The 21,077-nt window shown below is 35.4% G+C and overlaps 1 protein-coding gene across 1 annotated transcript in view; it reads left to right on the top strand.

Moving 5' to 3' along the window:
* CTNNA3 (catenin alpha 3) overlaps nt 1-21,077 on the top strand; it is a 1,654,963-nt gene that overhangs the window by 453,921 nt on the left and 1,179,965 nt on the right. The window contains exon 7 of the mRNA XM_082639545.1: nt 10,611-10,814. Coding sequence (XP_082495671.1) covers nt 10,611-10,814 — 204 coding nt within the window. The remainder of the gene's footprint in view (nt 1-10,610; nt 10,815-21,077) is intronic.

Here is a 21,077-nt window from a genome sequence, read left to right as displayed (position 1 = left end):
GTGTGGTACTGGCACAAAATCAGAAAGATAGATCAATGGAACAGGATAGAAAGCCCAGAGATAAACCCACGCACATATGGTCAACTTATCTTTGATAAAGGAGGCAGGAATGTACAGTGGAGAAAGGACAGTCTCTTCAATAAGTGGTGCTGGGAAAACTGGACAGGGACATGTAAAAGTATGAGATTAGATCATTCCCTAACACCATACACAAAAATAAGCTCAAAATGGATTAAAGACCTAAATGTAAGGCCAGAAACTATCAAACTCTTAGAGGAAAACATAGGCAGAACACTCCATGACATAAATCACAGAAAGATCCCTTTTGACCCACCTCCTAGAGAAATGGAAATAAAAACAAAAATAAACAAATGGGACCTAATGAAACTCCAATGCTTTTGCACAGCAAAGGAAACCATAAACAAGACCAAAAGACAACCCTCAGAATGGGAGAAAATATTTGCAAATGAAGCAACTGACAAAGGATTAATCTCCAAAATTTATAAACAGCTCATGCAGCTCAATAGCAAAAAAACAAACAACCCAAACCAAAAATGGGCAGAAGACTTAAATAGGCATTTCTCCAAAGAAGATATACAGACTGCCAACAAACACATGAAAGAATGCTCAACATCATTAATCATTAGAGAAATGCAAATCAAAACTACAATGAGATATCATCTCACACCAGTCAGAATGGCCAGCATCAAGAAATCTAGAAACAATAAATGCTGGAGAGGGTGTGGAGAAAAGGGAACACTCTTGCACTGCTGGTGGGAATGTGAATTGGTACAGCCACTATGGAGAACGGTATGGAGGTTCCTTAAAAAACTAAAAATAGAACTACCATATGACCCAGCAATCCCACTACTAGGCATATACCCTGAGAAAACTATAATTCAAAAAGAGACATGTACCAAAATGTTCATTACAGCTCTATTCACAATAGCCCGGAGCTGGAAACAACCTAAGTGTCCATCATCGGATGAATGGATAAAGAAGATGTGGCACATATATACAATGGAATATTACTCAGCCATAAAAAGAAACGAAACTGAGCTATTTGTAATGAGGTGGATAGACCTAGAGTCTGTCATACCGAGTGAAGTAAGTCAGAAAGAGAAAGACAAATACCGTATGCTAACACATATATATGGAATCTAAGAAAAAAAATGTCATGAAGAACCTAGGGGTAAAACAGGAATAAAGACACAGACCTACTTGAGAATGTAGTTGAGGATATGGGGAGGGTGAAGGGTAAGCTGTGACAAAGCGAAAGAGAGGCATGGACATATATACAGTACCAAACATAAGGTAGATAGATAGTGGGAAGCAACCGCATAGCACAGGGAGATCAGCTCGGTGCTTTGTGACCGCCTGGAGGGGTGGGATAGGGAGGGTGGGAGGGAGGGAGATGCAAGAGCGAAGGGATGTGGTAACAGATGTATATGCACGACTGATTCACTTTGTTATAAAGCAGAAACTAATAAAAAATAATAAATAAATAAATAAATAAATAAATAAAATAAAGAATGTTACAAGAAACAAGGAAGGACACTACATAATGATCAAGAGATCAATCCAAGAAGAAGATATAACAATGATAAATATATATGCACCCAACATAGGAGCACCTCAATACATAAGGCAGATGCTAACAGCTATAAAAGAGGAAATCGACAGTAACACAGTACTAGTGGGGGAGTTTAACACCTCACTTACACCAGTGGAAAAATAATCCAGATAGAAAATTAATAAGGAAACACAAGCTTTAAATGACACAATAAATCAGATAGATTGAATTGATATTTGTAGGACATTCCTTTCAAAAAGAGCAGATTACACTTTCTTCTCAATTGCACATGGAACATTCTCCAGGATAGATCACAGCTTGGGTCAGAAATCAAGCCTCGGTAAATTTAAGAAAATTGAAATCATATCAAGCATCTTTTCTGACCACAATGTTATTAGATTAGAAATAAATTACAGGGGAAAAAAAAACGTAAAAAACACAAATACATGGAGGGTAAATAATACATTACTAACTAACCAAGTGATCACTGAAGAAAACAAAGAGTACACCAAGAAATACCTAGAGACAAATGACAATGAAAACACGACATTCCAAAACCTGTGGGATGCAGCAAAAGCGGTTCTAAGAGGGAAGTTTATAGCAACACAATCTTACCTCAAGAAACAAGAAAAATCTCAAACTATCTAGCCTTACACTTAAAGGAACTAGGGAAAGAAGAACAAACAAAACCCAAAGTTAGTAGAAGGAAAGAAATCATAAAGATTAGAGCATAAACAAATGAAATAGAAACAAAGAAAACAATAACAAAGATAAATAAAACTAAAAGCTAGTGTTTTGAGAAGATAAACAAAATTGTTAAACCATTAGCCAGACTCATCAGGAAAAAGAGGGAGAGGAGCAAATTCATAAAATTAGAAATGAAAAAGAAGTTACAACAGACACCTCAGAAATACAAAGCATCATAAGAGACTACTACAAGCAGCTCAATACCAATAAAGTGGAGAACCAGGAAGAAATGGACTAATTTTTAGAAAGGTATAACCTTCCAAGACTGAACCAGGAAGAAATAGAAAATATAAACAGACCTGTCACATGTACTGAGATTGAAACTGTGATTAAAAATCGTCCAACAAACAAAAGTCCAGGACCAGATGGCCTCATAGGTGAATTCTATTGAACATTTAGAGAAAAGCTAACACCCATTCTTCTCAAACTCTTCCAAAAAATTGCAGAGGAAGGAATACTCCTAAACTCATTCTATGAGGCCACTATAACCCCAATACCAGAACTAGACAAAGATACCACAAAAAAAGAAAATTATAGACCAATATCACAGATGAATATAGATTCAAAAATCCTCAACAAAATACTAGCAAACAGAATCCAACAACCCATTAAAAGGATCATACACCATGATCAAGTGGGATTTATCCCAGGGATGCAAGGATTCTTCAATATACGCCAATCAATCAATGTGATACACCATATTAAGAAGTTGAAGAATAAAAACCATACGGTCATTGCAATAGATGCAGAAAAAGCTTTTGACAAAATTCAACATGCATTTATGATAAAAACTCTCCAGATAGTGGGCATAGAGGGAACCTACCTCAACATAATAAAGGCCATATATGACAAACCCACAGAAAACAGCATTCTCAATGGTGAAAAATTGAAACCAGTTCCTCTAAGATCAGGAGCAAGTGAAGCATGTCCACTCTTGTCACTCTTATTTAACACAGTTTTGAAGTCCTAGCCACGGCAATCAGAGAAGAAAAAGAAATAAAAGAATACAAATTGGAAAAGAAGAAGTAAAACTGTCACTGTTTGCAGTTGACATGATACTATACATAGATAATCCTAAAGATGCCACCAGAAAACTACCAGAGCTAATCAATGAATCTGGTAAGTTTGCAGGATACAAAATTAATGCACAGAAATCTCTTGCATTCCTATACACTAACAATGAAAGATCAGAAAGAGAAATTAAGGAAACAATCCCATTCACCATAGAAACAAAAAGAACAAAATACTTAGGAATAAACCTACCTAAGAGGTAAAAGACCTGCACTCAGAAAAATCTAAGACACTGATGAAAGAAATCAAAGATGACACAGTCAGATGGAGAGATATACCATGTTCTGTACTGGAAGAATCAACATTGTGAAAATGACTAGTACCCAAAGCAATCTACAGAAGATGTGGTACACATATATAATGAAATGTTACTCAGCCATAAAAAGGAACGAAATTGGGTCACTTTTATAGACGTGGATGGACCTAGAGACTGTCATACAGAGTGAAGTAAGTCAGAAAGAGAAAAACAAATATTGTATATTAACGCATATATGTGGAATCTAGAAAAATGGTACAGATGAACTGGTGTGCAGGGCAGAAATAAAGACACAGATGTGGAGAAGAAACTTATGGATGCCAAGGGGGGAAAGTGGTGGGGCGGTGGGGGTGGGGGTGGTGGTGGAATGAATTGGAGTTGACATATATACACTAATATGTATAAAATAGATAAATAATAAGAACCTTCTGTATAAAATAAAAAAATAAAATTAAAAAATGAATATGTTCTAAGATTTATTCAATATTATATTCAATATTACAGTGAAAGAGACATCTTCTTGGAAGTGCTTACGTTAAAGTTCTTTTAAACAGAGGTTTTGAAAATAGAAGAATTCTTGAAGTTTATTATTTTTTTTTATATAACCAGGTAAAAACTGAAGCAAACAATCCATTATGTGGTGCTGTGCATAGATTGAATTGCTGAACTCTGACAGAAATACATCTAGGAAAAACGGTTACTACCTCAGGTGAAATGAATTAGATAATTGAAATTTTTTATTGGTGTTCTGGTAAAACTACCCTCTTAGTTCTCACTGAGCTATTCAAATGTTCTATACCTATAATTTAGATAAAAAAATTTAAGGGAGTATGTACATATCTAATTTGTTTTATAAGCATGTTGAATGACTTTCTTAAATATTTTCTCTTTTATTAACTAATATACAACAGAATGTGAGTTATATTCATTTTGATTTTTTTATAGCTGAATATGTAAACTTTGTGTAAGTTACACTCATTTAATAATGTACTAGTAATATTTATTGATAATCTTGCTAATTTATAGTTTATTACTGACATTTTGCCTTCTTTTACATTTTTAATATCTGAAGCTTCCATTCTTTAGATTATTTAGGTGGAAACATTAAAATAAGGGATATACCAGACAAAGGAGAGCCTGTGAGTTCTGTCAATAGCATTTTCTGTTGATAATCATAAGGAGAATTTTGTTCCATTTTCATCACTCACTCTGAAGATTGATAACGTAGTTGCTTGAGAAACATTATTTATGCTATGTGGTTATTATTTCTGCTGCTCCCAACTTGAAGCACTGCATGTGTTTTTGTGAAGAATGTTGGTACTTGATTATAATCATAGCTACATCTCTTTTGATAGGCAATTTCACTTTGGAGAATAGGTGTAAGACTTTGAGGGTTTTGAATGTACATTGGATCAATTACATCACAGCATATAGAGTGTGTGAATTAATAGGGTTTATTATATCATGTTTATTAACATACAGACAACTTTTTCCAACTTGTTGGTTTTATGCTTCAGCTTGTTTAAATGATTTTTTATAACTTCCTACATGTCCTGGTAAGTCATGACCAAAGCCTTGCTCAGGATCTGAAGTGTATTAGATGATTAATAAATATTTGTGGAATGAATGACTATCTGATACATATCTGTGTGCTATATAGAGAATTCTGTTTTAGCAAGTGTAGCTTCCTTTGTAGCATTCTATTCACTGATCATCAGGAATAGATGGTAGTGCATGTAAAGGTAAAAATAATATTAGCAAGAAACTGAGGTGAGACCTATCCCGCCAGTTATTAAAATATGTTATAAAGCTACATTAAATAAAATCTTATATGAAAGGTGCAGGTTTTATTTTCCCCACTTTACAGGGATGAAATAAAGGCTTAGGCAGTTTAAATCACTCTCTCAATGTAAGTGAAAGGCCAAGATTCACACTCAGGTGTTCTGACTTCTAAGCTGACTGAAAAAGAGTGCCCTGGTACTTTGAGGTTATGTCTTTATTTTTTAAAAGACATATATTAACCAAACATGTTTGTAATGATGAAACCCAACATAACAAAATTAAAATCTTCAAGCTAATTAATATGAAAATGTAATATCATATTTCATTCTGGTAATTAATGGAAACATTATATTTTTCTATTATGATTCCAAAATAGTTGATTAATATCTAGAATCCAAAATAATAATGTGTTTGATTCATAATTGCCATTTTCTTTTTAAAATTTTAAGAATTTTAATTTTTTTAAATTAGTTTTAAGTTTCAGAAGTAATACACAATTAGGCTATAATCATAAAATTAAAAATTTGACCACCACTCAAATCCAGTTCTTTTCAGACATAGCAATTGTCATGGCACTGGTATGTTTTCTTAAACTTTTTCCTAGGCTCCAAAATACTTATATCTACTCAGAGAAAATCTCAAGTATTGTAGTATGCTTGTTTTTTTAATATATATGATGCCACTGCACATATCATTCTGCAACTTTTTTTATTCTACAATTTATTCTGGCAATCTTTCCAACTTATTTTGTATAGATTCACCTTACATTGTTCACTTCCAAATACATGAGAGCCAGGATCTCAGTCTTCTCAAAAGTTAACATTTCTGTGTTTCTCAAGGCCACAGGATTTTCTTTCACCATAACTCATATTGAATAAAATAACCCTTACATTGTAGTTCTTTCCTGATAGATAGGATTTAGTGGGCAAAGAAAAAAAATGATCAGCAGTGATGATTTAAACTAAAACTACTCCAGTAAAAGATTTAGTACATTTTAAGTTATTCCCTGTATCATTATTTGGGTTGGTTATCACACTCTCCAGTTATAATATATAATATAATATAACTCCAGTTATAATATTTTTAGTTGGCACTCTTTTTTACTTTCAGCAGTTTGATATAAAATCCCACTCTCTCCTGGCCTGCAAGGTTTCTGTCGAGAAATCTGCTCATAGTGTTATGGGGGGCTCCCTAGTGATAAATGAGTTGCTTTTCTCTTGCTGCTTTCAAAATTCTTTTTGTCTTTGATGTTTGGCAGTTTGATTATAATGTGCCTTCAGAAGATGTCTTTATGTTCAATCTTTTTTTGGTTCTCTGTACTTCATGTATCTGGTTATTTATTTCCCTCCCCCATTTGTGAAGTTTTCTGTCATTATTTCTTTAAATAAGATCTTCAACCCTTTCTCCTTCTCTGTTCCTTCTATGAATCCAATAATGTGTATATTGGTTTTTTGGATGGTGTCCCATAAGTGCTGTAGGCTTTATTAATTCTTTTTAATTGTTTTTTCTTTTTGTAACTCTGACTAGATAATTTCAAATGATGTGTCCTTGAGTTTGCTGATCTTTTCTTCTGCATGCTCTAGTCTGTTGTTTAGTCTCTCTAGTGGATTTGTAGTTCATTCATTATATTCTTCAGCTCTGGGATTTCTGTTTGGTTCTTTTTTTATGGTATCTGTTTCTGAAACTTCTCATTTCACTCTTGTATTATTTTCCTGATTTTGTTGAGTTGTCTATTTGTGTTCTTTTTAATCTAACTGAGCTTCTTTAAAATGATTATTTTGAATTCTTTTTCAGGCAATTAATAAATCTCCATTTCTTTGGGGTCACTACTAGAGTTTATTTTGTTCCTTTGGTAATATCATATTTCTTTGAGTCTTCATGTTCCTTGAAACCTTGTATTCCTGTCTTCACATTTGAAGAAGCAGTCACTTCCTCCAGGTTTTACTGACTAGCTTCAGGAAGAAAGGTCTTCATGAGTCAGCCTTGCCAGAAATACTGAGGGTCTCTTAGATTCTTTCTATGGATGCACTTGCTCCATTCCTCTTGTTCCCTGTGAAGAAGTCTTAGACTCTGTGCCTTCTCTTGACCCCACAAAGCCAGGCCAGGCGTTGAGAGCCTCCTATTTATTTTCTCTAGGGTAGTACCCTGAAGTGTTTGTTCAGCATTGTGCACCTTTTCCCAATAGAGCAGATTCAGCTGGATGCCAATATCTGTGTGCTGTCTGTGGGAGCTCGCATGCATTGTCTGCAGGGGAGCATGGAGTGTTGGCTACAGGAGGGGGCTGCATGAAGCAGTGGGGGTGCACGGTGGCTAATCATGGGGTCTGCAGGTGGGCATCCTACTGGGTTCATGGTCAGAGCTCTTATTAGAGTCTGTAATCTAGTTAGTAGGATCTGCTGCTGGTTGTTGATATCTGTGTACTGGTTTCTATGAACTCCCACCCTTTTTCTCTACTCTTTGCTGTCCCTAGATTATTTAGCTGTTTCAATCCCCTCAATTTTCTGGGTGTGGAGAGATGGAAATGGGACTCTTGGACACCTTCCCGCAAGGCTGGGGAGTCAAGTGTTCACTTTGTTTTCGCTTTTCCCAATGGGAGAAGTTGCAGGCCAAGGTGAGTCTCTCTTGGTCTGGGCTGTGTTGCCTTGGGAGAGAGGTGACATGGGTAAAGTGAAACTGTTCTTCTTATCCTCTTCTGTGCTTCTGTTCTTTGGTGGTTTTGCTCCACATGGGTACTGGAACCCCTCAGTTGTTCTCCCAGGCTTTCATAATGGTATTCTCATTATTGTTATTGTTAAAATCAGTATTTCTTTAGGGGTATGACATATGGAACTTCCTATTTCATCATCTCACTGATGTCCAGAAGAGATCATTCTTTATTCCAGTAGGTCTTAAATGTCCAGTGATATTTCATAGAACATTAAAGTTATTTTAAAAAACCTCACCTTTTAATTGACTCAATGACAAAGTTAGTGAAAACTTCTATAGGATATGAATAGGGGGACATTAGATTTAGGCAGAATCAAGAGGCTGCATGTGAGCATCAGGTGTCAGAGCAGGCAATGGTTTGAGTTTAGATGAGCTTGAAGAATCTGAGTCTTAAAAGTCAACAAACAAGTAAAAATCCAAAGGCTAGGATAGTTTGGGGAATGGTCGTGGAGAGCAGGAACTGGGGTGAACTTATTCCTACAATAGAGGATGTTTTCTGACATGAAATCACAGCCAGAACAGCTAAAATTACTAGTTTCTTCTTGTAATACTTATAGATGTATAGGTTTCAAACTTAATCAACTTTTCCTATCATTACAATGCTGGAAACATGTTAACTGTCCCTATCACATCTACTAATTGCATTTGAGCAATCAAAGAAAAATTCTCTTGCCCTCAGTGTCTCTTCTTAATGATGATGTCACATTGGAGGGACATTTTCAAAAAGGTTTTAATTGGTCAATTATTGTTATGAAAATTGGAGTGGAATGTTTGTACTAAATTAGTGAGCCAAAGAGGACATGGTAAAAATGACAAATGAAATAAGGAGGTATATTTAGATGTAAATGAATCCTTGTCTGATGGGCAAGCTCATGGTTGGGATTATCGTCTCACCAAAAAAATTATGCATTGGATAAAGAAAATGTTAAATTTGACATTTGTAAAATTAATATTCTTTCTTTTTAAAAATTTGTTTCCATCTAAAAGAGAAAAATGGAGATACTCAGTAGAGAAGTAGAAAAATAAGAAGGAAATAGAGGCATGAAAGGAAGAATTCTTCTGAATAATTTTAAGATATTTAACCATTTTCTATAAGATCTATTTCTAGTTGATATTTTACATTATATCACACAATATGTGAACATTACACAGTACTATTTTTTCTTTTTGTATAATTGTTTTAATATTATTTTTCTTTCCATAATGATTTTCTCTCCCTAACTTGGCCTAGAGCTGTAGCTTTTAAAATTTTATCCTGGCTACCTTAGATTCCCTAATATTTATTATAATATGATATAGTACAACCATCAGTGTAAGATTATATCTGTACACAATATACACACACAGTATACATATACCTCTCTCTATATATATGTAAATATATATGATTGTGCACTCTGAAGATCAATGATTTTCAGTGTGTATCTTTGTGTGTAAAGACTCACACATTCTGAAGATCACTATATGATTTCATTTTATTTTAAAGCTTCTACAGAGAGCTTTCATTTGATACTAACTAGGTCTCCAATTATGACATTATGCCCAAACCTTGAAAGGCTTCCTCTCTTACTGTATTTTAATAAAAAAGGATCCTTAGAGCCTCATATTCTCCACCTTTTCTTCAAAGTCTGTAGATTATCTTGACTTTTGTTGCCTGAAGACATATCTAATGGAAACCTTAAAAATACCATGTCAGATTTCAATGGTGGGAAATGGCTGGAAATTATAATCAACAGGAAGATGGAATTTTACTTTTAAAATGAATAATTAAAATTTAGAATTCTCTTTGATACGTTAGTATTAAGATTAATTAGATTGTATGATTTACAGTGGGGCATAACGAAAACAGTATTGAATTAGGTATTATAAGACCTTAATACTTGTTTGAGCTTCACCATTTAATAGCTTAATGACCTTGGGCAAGGCAGTCTCAGCCTCACTCACCATCATTGAAATGTGTGGTTAACAATATCTTTACTGCCCACCTCTTTATAGTGTTGTCAAGATGAGATGATATATATGAAAATATTTTGTAAACAATGAAGTGCTAAATGAAAATGACAATTGTAAAGAACGGTTAATATGTGCCAGACACTGTATTAAGCATTCATATCATTCTTACAGCAGTTTTATGAGATAAACAATGTTAATATTCCAGTTTTACACATCAGGAAGGTGAGGCTTACAGTACATAAGACACCTGAGTGAGCGCACACTATTGGTGAATGGGAAGGGCAAGATTTGAATACAGATTTGACTGACACTAGAATCAGTGCTCATAATTTCACAATTTTTATCACTGCCCTGAATAATAATTGCTTTATAGAATGATACATGAACTGGGTGAGGCAGTAAAAGCACAGTTGTCTTTATCATCACATATGAATTCCAAATGTGAAAACAAAATACTAATTATTTTTTCCTAAAAATAGAATATCATGGAGTTCTAACCATCTAAATGTGTTTTTCCTTTAGAATTTAATTGTCTTGGATCCACTCACAGTGACTGAGGAGGAAACAAGACCATCCCTAGAGAAACGCCTCGAAGCCATTATCAGTGGGGCTGCTCTGTTGGCTGACTCTTCATGCACGAGGGATTTCCATCGGGAGCGAATTATCGCAGAATGCAATGCCATTCGCCAGGCTCTCCAGGACCTGCTTTCAGAGTACATGAAAAATGTAGGTAACTGGTTTTCCCCCACCCCATCCATTGGGTATGTGCTGAGGTTCTTTCGGTGTACAAAATCTGATAAATTACAAATGAGTACCTGATTTTACATGGATTGGCCTTTTGAGTGCATTCTGCATGGGTTGCTCCCAGAGTGCAGCAAGGAGACAGGAGTTTCTAGGGATGGAATTCAACCAGAAGGTTATTTATACATGATTGTTTTGCTTGAGACAGTATCTAATTACTAGTTGAAGAAGGCAGTCAGGATTGGGGAAAGGAAACTGGAGTTGCACATCAATTTAAAGGATAAAAAGAAGACAAAGAAAAGGGCAGGTTGCTCCAGATTATGTTGGTGAATAACAAAGTTAGAATTTAGATGGTATTGAGATAAAGTCAATGCTGTAGGGGTCGGGGGCCATTTTTGAAGTTGTAATTTGGATCGCTTTTAACCTTTTTCAGATGTGACAATGGCATAGATTTTTTGCAATTTTAGCCATCTCTTAGGAATGTTAGAAACAATGTCTGAATTTAGACAAATGCAAAAATATTTGTTTCCAGGTCCTTTTGATATAATTTCATATATATATATATATTTATTTATGATATATTCGTTTTGTATATATATCTACATCCATCTATGGAATATCTATGACTACTCTTACATTCAAAACTTAGTTGCATTTTTAAAATAAGGAAGACATGGTCAGCTATATATTGATCATGAATATTGACTCCTTAAATAATAGAGGTAAAAAAAAGAACAATTTATAATGGGAATATTTTGTTCATCTGCTTTATTATAAATGGAATAATTCAAGAGTTATGAGGGTATATTTTGAAAATGATTAGTTACAAAGCATAACATTTTTTAGGTGTGAGATTGAAGATTTAGGATTTTTCAGTATAAGTAATTTATGTGAATAATGCAAATGTGCTAAAATTAGTGCGTTTTAGGCTTCTTCAACACATTTGCTGTATCTCCACACTCTTAATATTTGATGACTTTGGCTTCTGACCAAAAATCTCTTGCCTGTCAAGAAATCAAAGTTGTAAAGCAGATTTTGTTAATAAGAGGAACATATTAGTAATGTCATGTCCTGCTTCTGAAGCTGTAATATCACAACTTTTAGCATATAATATATTTTTAAAGATTTTTAAAGAGAATTCATCAGTTACAAGAAACTCAGAAGATAATATTCTGTTGAAATTCCTTCTCCCCTGATCTGTAAACTATTAAAATTAGTAGTTTCATTTTATAGATAAAATATGGTAAAGTTATATATGTTTATTTTATCTATAAATTATAAAATTATAGATAAATTTACTTTATTAAATATAGAGAAAGTTATTCTATTCTTTTAAATACAAACATAACAGATGCACATGCACACACTCACCCACATACATAGGCAGGGATGGCCACGTAATTGTGGAGCCCAGTGCCCAGTGTGAAATGAAAATGTAAGGCCTGTTCAAAAGCCGGGAAAAAAAGAAAGTTTTTTCCTTTTTTTTTACAGTCTTGATTGACCCAAGAAAGGTTATTTTTATTTGCTATTTAATGTTTGGTTTTTTGGTTCTCTAGGGTATAGGGATAATTTTTGGAGCACATAGACCCTCACAGATTTCTGTAGCCTTACCCCATCGCCCCCACCCATCCTGCCTTGTACCAAGGGCCCCACCAGGAATGGAGGGTGGAAGCAATTGCTGGGTTGTGGAGCAGGTGGCTGAGGACCTGTCCCTTGAAGGCACTGGGAGGCAGGATTGCATGTTAAGTCTAGGGTGTATGCTTTATTGCCCCATCAGACTTCACTTATCTACACAAATTGAAAGGTAAAATTGTTAGACTTTCAAAACTGTGATAGCAGAGCATTAAAAGCCAAACACAGGCTCCTTTCTGAGCGTGCTGCCTTTTGCCCAGTGGCAGGACGCTGAAGTTGCTCTTGTACGTAGTAAACATATACCATATAAAAATAATGGTGATTTTATGGCTTTCTTCAACTTTGGGTTAAAATCTGTTCATACAAAGGGTGCAGTGATGGGCACATTCTGCCCTTGGTGCAATCATTAAGAAGATGCATTGCCTCTAGAAATTTATAAAAAAATAATAAAGCCAACTAAAAGTTGGTCTGCACCAGCAATTCTCAAAGTCTGTGATAATGTTTTTCATAAATTAGTTTTTTCTCTAAATCCTAAATAATTGCTGTGGTTATTGTTGAGTTTTAATAATATATGTGTATGTATGATTCAAATTAACACATTATTATGACTATCCTTTGATAAACATTATATTCTTTATGGATTTAAACAGCAGATTCAGAATAAACAATGATGACAGTGATTGTAAAGACAGAGAACTGGAGTTACTTTAATTCTGTTATTTTATGTGATCACTTGGAATTTTAATTTAAACTTTAAAATTATAACATGAAACAGTGTGAATTGCAGGGGGTAATGTTTTTGTTAGGTAAATGTAAATTTCATACATAAAATATTTCATTCAATTTGAATAATAACTTTGAAATTTGTTTTCCTTCTGAAAATTGTCAATTGCTTTAAAGAACAAATCAGGAAAATAATGATTATCACTGAAAAGTAATTCTGTCATATAGAGGATGGGGGCATTTAAAAAGTATCTAAGTATCAAATATGCTAAGTAAGGCACTGAAAATATGTATGCACTTTTGTACATTTACTGCTTTTTTTCTTAATGAGGTTTTAATCTGATGTTCAGTTTCAAGGCCCATTTGTCAAGTATACAAAACTTATTTGTGTTACTAATATCCTTCTGTTAGATATTTTGGTTTATAAAAGGTAAGTTCTGTGTTAGAAGAGTGAAGTGGAAAGCCTCTTCCATCTATAATATCCAAATAATTGAGATCAAAGGTAAGTAACTTTTTTTTAGCCTGTCCAGATAATTATTTTAATTTTAATTTTTTAAGGGTAGACTTAATTGTAGGAATTCAAATATTTCTCACTTATTTAATTGATTAGATTGCACTACTCTTCATGCCTGATGGAGATTTTCTTCTTCCTTCCTCTCTCCCCCATGTTTCCTCTTCTCTCCTTCCGGCAAAGGAGTACAAACATCCCCTGAAATATCTCTCCCTCATGGCACTTTCCCCTTTATAACTCTCATTCCTGTTGGAATTCCTGTGTTACTTATTTGCCTTCTCCACTGGTCAGAAGGTCTAGGAAAGTGAGGGCTGTGTCTCTGGCCCTGCCACTGAGCCTTTCAGGTAGCAGGTGCTCAGTAATTACTATATGGATACAGGTAAATTGAATTAGCACTTGCTTCTTCTCAGTTTTTAAAATTAAAATGGCAATGTGCCTAAAGCAATTAATTTGTAATTATTTATTATATTTATATGATAACTGTGGAGAAAACGTAGGGAGGGTTAATAGTGAGAACAGGAATACAAGAAAGAGCGAGCAAAGAGGTGAGAAAACTTGTTCTGTGGGTGATCTAAGAATATTTATATATTGCTTTTTCCCAGGGCATAATGTTAAGTACTCGTTGGGGAAGGCATTTTTCTTCAGGGAATGAAAGACTTATTGTCTGTGTGTGTAATGTCTGGTGACCTGCCCTCCCGTTGGTGTAGAGATGAGAGCAGGAGTTAAGTTATACAGCGGTGGTTCACAGGATCAGAAACCCATTTATATATTAACATTTTATTGATAAGTACAACCTATTAATAAACAAAAATATGCATTTATATCATTATGAAAAAGCACTCAAAAAGCAGTATAATAGTTCCTTTTTATATAAAAGTGCAGAATTTTAGGCCTAATGTGACTATCTGACCAAGCCAATGATTATTGGAATTAAAAAGCAGGAACCAATCTGGAAAAACTGTGGGGTGGGTGTATTATCAGAACACATTTCCAGGTTTATTTTTACTCTAGGTTTCTACCACCAATATTGCTTCTCTATAACTGTTTCTTCAGCTTTAATAGAAGGGAATGTACTTCCCTGAAACTAGCTGAACTCAAAACTTTCTCAGTTTGCTCAAAAATTTTAGGACAACTCTCATACTTAAGTCCTCAACTTCCTAGTTTGACGAATGTTGTGTCTCATATGGTGGGCCTGATTTGCTTTTCAGATTAGTTTGGAGCTTTTGTTATTGACCTATGTTGATCAAGTAAATGCTTAAATTAACTCAGATGCAGTGAAGATAACCAGGAGAAGTTAAAGCAAAATTAACTTTCATCAGGATCTGTGGATCTTTTATGTGAATGTGACTTCAAGTCTTCAAATTTTGCAAGTTTATTGAGTCCAGAGCAGTTCAGTAGTGGTGGGGAATAAATGCAGTTTATGTTTTTCTCAGGCTCAGTTCACATGACCAGTTTGAGTCTAAATAACTTTACTTCCTTAAACAGATCAGCAAGTCTCGATCATTTTTTGACTGAAGCTCTAGGTTCAATAAGTTCAATGACTTGTCACGTTAGTAAGAAATTAGCAGGATGTGAGTCCAGATAGGTCTATAACAAATAAAACAGACAACCACCTAACCATATGATCATATATGTTTGCTCTAATATTTTCATCCTAAATATACATATATATTAGTTTAAATATATGTATGTATATATATGTTTTCTATTGCTGCTGTAACAAATTATCACAAACTTAGTGGTTTAAAAACAACACAATAGGGCTTCCCTGGTGGTGCAGGGGTTGAGAGTCTGCCTGCCGATGCAGGGGACACAGGTTCGTGCCCCGGTCCAGGAAGATCCCACATGCCGCGGAGCAGCTGGGCCTGTGAGACATGGCTGCTGAGCCTGCGCGTCTGGAGCCTGTGCTCCGCAACGGGAGGGGCCACAACAGTGAGAGGCCCACATACCACAAGAAAAAAAAAACAACACACAATAATGATTTTACAACTCTGTAAGTCAAGAGTCTGACACAGGTCTCAGTGGGTTGGAAATGAAAGTGTCAGTAGGGCTGCATTCTTTTCTGGAGACTGTAGGGAGGAATCCATTTCTTTGCCTTTTCCAGTTTCTGGAGGTCACCCACATTCCTTGGCTCAATGCCTTCTTCCTCCATCTTCAAAGACAGCAGTGTCACATTGTTCTAACCTTGCTTCTGTCCTCACATCTCTTTCTCTGACCACAGTCAGGAAAAATTTTCCACTTTTTAGGACTCATGTGATTAGATAGGGCCCACCAATATTATTCAGGATAATCATCCCAACTTAATTACTTGTGCAAAGTTCCTTTTGCTATGTAATGTAACCATCACAGGTTCTGGGAATTTGGATGTGGGCATCTTTGGGAGGCTCATGGCCATATACATAGTACTAGTCTTTCCTAGTCTCTTCTGTGGAAGCATTATCAATCTTTACGTTTCAAATCCATTGTAGTTAGTATCCTTTACTCACTTTCTGTTCTATGACGGCAGATCACATCTATTTTACTTATTGTTTTATCCCCAGTCCTAGGCACAATGCCTAACATTTTAGAAAAGGCTAAATCGTAGTTTTGAATGAAAGAATGAATACAATTATTACATATTGTATATAGCAAGTAATGGAGAAAAAGCTTCTCCAATATTAAATGGAATGGGTTTCAAGCATCTACTAAATTTATATAATAGACTGCCTGTTGTAATAAAAGGTCTTATTTTGCAAAGGATAGGTCTCTTCTAAAAATCGATGTGAATATTCAGCAACAAAATTTTCTCATCAGTCTCTTCATTTGGATCTACCTCTCACTATGGTTTGAAACAGGATTTTTATTCATTGAAAACATATGCTCCAAGGAACATTCAGAATCAGAGAAAGTTTAACTTTTGTCTTTTAAAACTTAGAAGTATATTTTTCTAAGATATTTCTGCTGATTTTGTTATGCCTCCAGGATTGGTTAGGTCTAGTCCATCTTCTCTGATGTACAATATAGTTAAGAAATTCTTCATGTAGATGGGGTGGAACAAGTAGGCTCTCTGAAGAAGGAAGTATCTTAGATGGAAATCAGTTATTTTTAAATGGTGGTTTCTCTATATTTGGTGAAAATAGAGTTGGAGATGGGTGGCCATCATGCTTTAGTACTAAGAATCAGCAGACATGAATTTTTTCTGGGGGTGGGTTGAAATCATGTCGATGTTAACTTTGGATGCATTGTTGAAGAGAGAGGATCTTCAGGTGATGTAGAATTATTATTGAAGTTAACACTCAGGTTGGTATTTTACTATAGGGAGATGTTAGAGGGCTGAAGGAGAGATGGCATTGCTAGAGTAAATGAGCCAGGCCTGAGCTGCATGAAAGGACCAATTGGCATTTGTAGACCTCACTTGCCCAATATTTTCTTTTGGTGTTTTATGTGAAACCATATTGTTGGTTCTCATTATATATTTGTTGAGTGAATAAAAAGCAAATGGATTGGCTTTTGTCATTCAGAGACCAATTTCATTTGTATGTCTTGGGTTTAATGTGTTCCCAGTCTTGGGGAATTATAAAGATTCAATGAAGACAACAAAGAGATGTTATGGGGTTTTTCTTGCATATAAGGCCTCCACCTCTCTCTTGAAAATCCATTTTGAAATTAATTTCAGCCTTATTTCTCATGATGTTGGGCTGAAGCAGTTAGGATGATCTATATGCAAATGACTATTCAAATACTAGAGACAGGTTAGGATTAAAATTCTAAAAATGTACAAGCAGCTTCCAAATCTATTTCCTTTTCTCCATTTCTTTGTTCATTCATTTATTCCTTCCTTCCTTCATGGACTGCATATTAGAACTGATGCATTATTGGATCAGGTACATTGTATTAGACGCTTTACATTTTTATATTCTTAAATTTGTCAATTACACCATAGTGGTGGCTGATTTTTGAGTGGTTGATTATGTTGGAGACCATGTGTTTTAGTTTATAGATCTGAATTTTAAAGCCTCAGTTAATGAAGAAGAGGAGGAAGATAAGTAAATAGTATCCAGTACAGGTTTGTACAATATTAGATATGCCAAAATCAGAGAGATGAACCAAACTCAGACTAGAAAATGATATTGAGATTCTAAAAAAGAATGGGTATATGTATACGTATAACTGAGTCACTTTGCTGTACAACTGAAACAAACACAACATTGTAAATCAACTCTACTCCAGTAAAAGTTTTTTTAAAAAAGAACATGAGATTGAAATCTAAGAACATATAAAGGAATTATCAAAATCAATGAGACTGGAGACAGATTTTGAAGCTGGGTTATAAGAACCAAGAATTCAACAATTAGGGAGCTGAGAGAAATAATAAATGGTGGGGTGTCTGGTTAAATGGGCAAAAATTGGTTTTTTCTTCCTTGCTTTCTTTTCTTTGTGTGTTTTAAGGACTAGATAGTGGGCAGGTGTCTAGTCTATCAATTGTTTTGGAAATAAGGTGGTAAAATACTATTGTTTCAGCTGCTTTGGGGTCTAATCTTATTCCTCTCCTGGGTTCCTTGGAGGACTGATTATTAAATAATTACTCTTAGTCTTTCTTAACAAGCTAAATCGTGCTAATAATGATCACTTTGGGATTTAAAAGGAGCTTATGCAGTGCTCACCAGGGAAAAGGAGGCATCTAGATTCCTCTTTTGAGGGAATGAACCTTTTCACGGATCTCTTATTTGTGATCTAATGTTCTAATTTCTCTTAAAAGTAAAAGTTAATTGAGAGAGCCCTACAGAGAAGCAGGCTACATGATTACATGATTACTGAGTTAATAAGAAAAGCTAAAATAACAAAGGTAGGCAGCTATAATTATTTTTAAAAAGGGGAAGGGGGACTAGCTGGATAGAACCAGAACACAGGAGGAGAAAAAGGTAATTTGTGTAAAATAAAAATAACTAGAAATTAATAGAGGATATCCTAAAGTGGCAAGACAGTCTGTGCAGAGAACAGTAACAGGTGAAAGTCCCTAAAGGTTATATCCTATAGGCCAGAGAGCCTGAAGGCTGAGAGTCTTTTGTTTTCATCTTTTGCCTCCCAGCAGAGACAGTCATGATTTCTAATATTTGTGGGGCACGTTAGTCATTCACCTTGTGGATTGTTTCAACTGGCCCTTTCCCAAGAAATGGATTCCTTTACCCCCCAGAGTTCAGGCACTGCTCATATAGTTCTCAAAAGTTTCTGCTATGTTTTTTTTTTTTAAAACATTGGACTTTACTCAGAGTTCTTTGTTACATAAAAAGAGAAATAGGTTAAATGATAGAAATGACAGGAATAAAGTAGGAAGCAAGAGTCCTGGCATGCTGTGTTAGTTCAAACTTGGACAAAAAATAAGGGTCCTGAGCCTACTATAGTTCATAGCTAGGAGATGATATTACAATGAAGAGAAAGATTGCTATCTTAGATCAGGTACTCTGGAAATAAAGGTTAGCATGAAGGTTTATTGGAGTTTTCTCTTGGGAGTGACACATGTAAGGAAGTGAAGAAGGCAGGACTGAGCAGAGGGAGAAGGTGACTTGCAATAGAAGTCTCAGCCATCCCATGGGTAGCCCTAGAGCTGGGCTGGCACTTCCATGTCCCAAACTGAGACAGGGGAGCATCTTTTTATCCTTATAGCTGTTAGTCGTTACCTGTGGGAGCAGTGTAACCTTGGATGAGGCACTTCCCTGCAGCTGAGAGCCAGTTCCTGGAGAGGGACAGAGTTGTGAGCCATCAGAAGCTGATATTTCTAGCTTAAAATGGGATCTGAGTGAAGCACCACAGAATCCACTCTAACGGTTAATTGAAAAAATAAAATGTGTTTTTTTGGTAGGCCTTGAACAATGGGATTTTATCCTGTGCTAGCTACTATGGGCAGTATATTCGACCTTCTGTAGTATTTAATTTGCTATTGATAATGTTCAGAAAATTATTAGGGTAATCATATAATTTGTCATTCAAATCAGGATACTTTTGAGAGATGGAGGTGGGACAAAATAATTAACAGACTTTAACTGATATACAGAAGGCATAAGTCAGGACTGTTCCAAGCAGATCGAGATATATGGTCACCTAGAAACTGCATGACTATATAAATTATAGGTAAGATAATACTTATGAAGGATTTTAAGAGGAATTTAACATATTTGTTAACAGATTTTTGTATTGACCATTAAATATAGTTAAAATATGAAGTTTGGGTTAAAATTGTATTACTGTTATTGCAATTTCTAGTCATGTAATTTTTCTAGAGACACTGTGCTAAGAGCTGGTGATTTCAGAGTCTGAACAATCTCAGTCTTAGTTGTCAAGGGGAATCAGACAAATAAATAAGTGATATAGAGCACAATAAGAGCTGTAATGGTGGTCAGTGCTAAGTAAAATAATAGGGCCAAGTAGGAAGTGGTTAACTACCTTGGGGTTGAACAGGGAAGGAGGTATCACAGAGGAGAAAGCTCTTATGCTGGCCTTTGAAGCATGGGAAGGTGGGAATTCCAGAAGCGGGTAACAGCCTGTGCAAAGACACAGAAGCAGGAATCAGCATAATGCAGTTGGTGTAGGGAATATAAACAGTTCAGTTTGAGTGGAATGAAGAGGAAAGAAGGAAAAGTGGGATATGAGACTAAGTACTAACCATTAATTTACAAATAGGTTTCTTTCAAATATTTGATTTTTCTTTGCTTTCAAAACAGGCCAATTTTCAATTTAAACCTGTCTTTCTTTCTTTTTTTTTTTTTTTTTTTTTGCGGTACTAGGGCCTCTCACTGCCGTGGCCTCTCCTGTTGTGGAGCACAGGCTCCGGACGTGCAGACTCAGCGGCCATGGCTCACGGGCCCAGCCGCTCCGCGGCATGTGGGATCTTCCGGGACCGGGGCACAAACCCTTGTCCCCTGCATTGGCAGGCGGACTCTCAACCACTGCACCACCAGGGAAGCCCTAAACCTGTCTTTGTTTAATGCAAATCAATTATGAGTCACTGATAATATCACCTTATCAGGTTTTTCTTTATAAATCAATTTCCATTTGTGATATTGTGATTTATAATAAGAAATATATATTTGGTCTTTGTCCTGTTCCTGGCACAGAGCTTCTAAAACCCTTGGAATTTTCTAAGTGATGAGAGTAGTAAAGATGTCTTTTGTTATGTTTGAGGTAACGTTTGGACCTAAGGATGGGGCCTAGTTGCCAGGAGAACCAAGCATATAATTAGAGGATTGGAACTTTCAGTCCCACCTTCCAGAACCCCAGAGAAGGGAGAGGCGCTGGAGGCTGAGTTCAATCACCAGTTGTCAATGATTTATTCAGTGATGCCTATGTAATGAAGCCTCCATAAAAACCTAAAAGGACAGGGTTCAGAGAGCTTCTGGATTGATGAG

This window comes from Mesoplodon mirus (genome assembly GCF_964341445.2).
Source record: "Mesoplodon mirus genome assembly, chromosome: 2".
Classification (NCBI taxonomy): domain Eukaryota; kingdom Metazoa; phylum Chordata; class Mammalia; order Artiodactyla; family Ziphiidae; genus Mesoplodon; species Mesoplodon mirus.
This window is presented reverse-complemented; position numbering and strand designations above follow the sequence as displayed.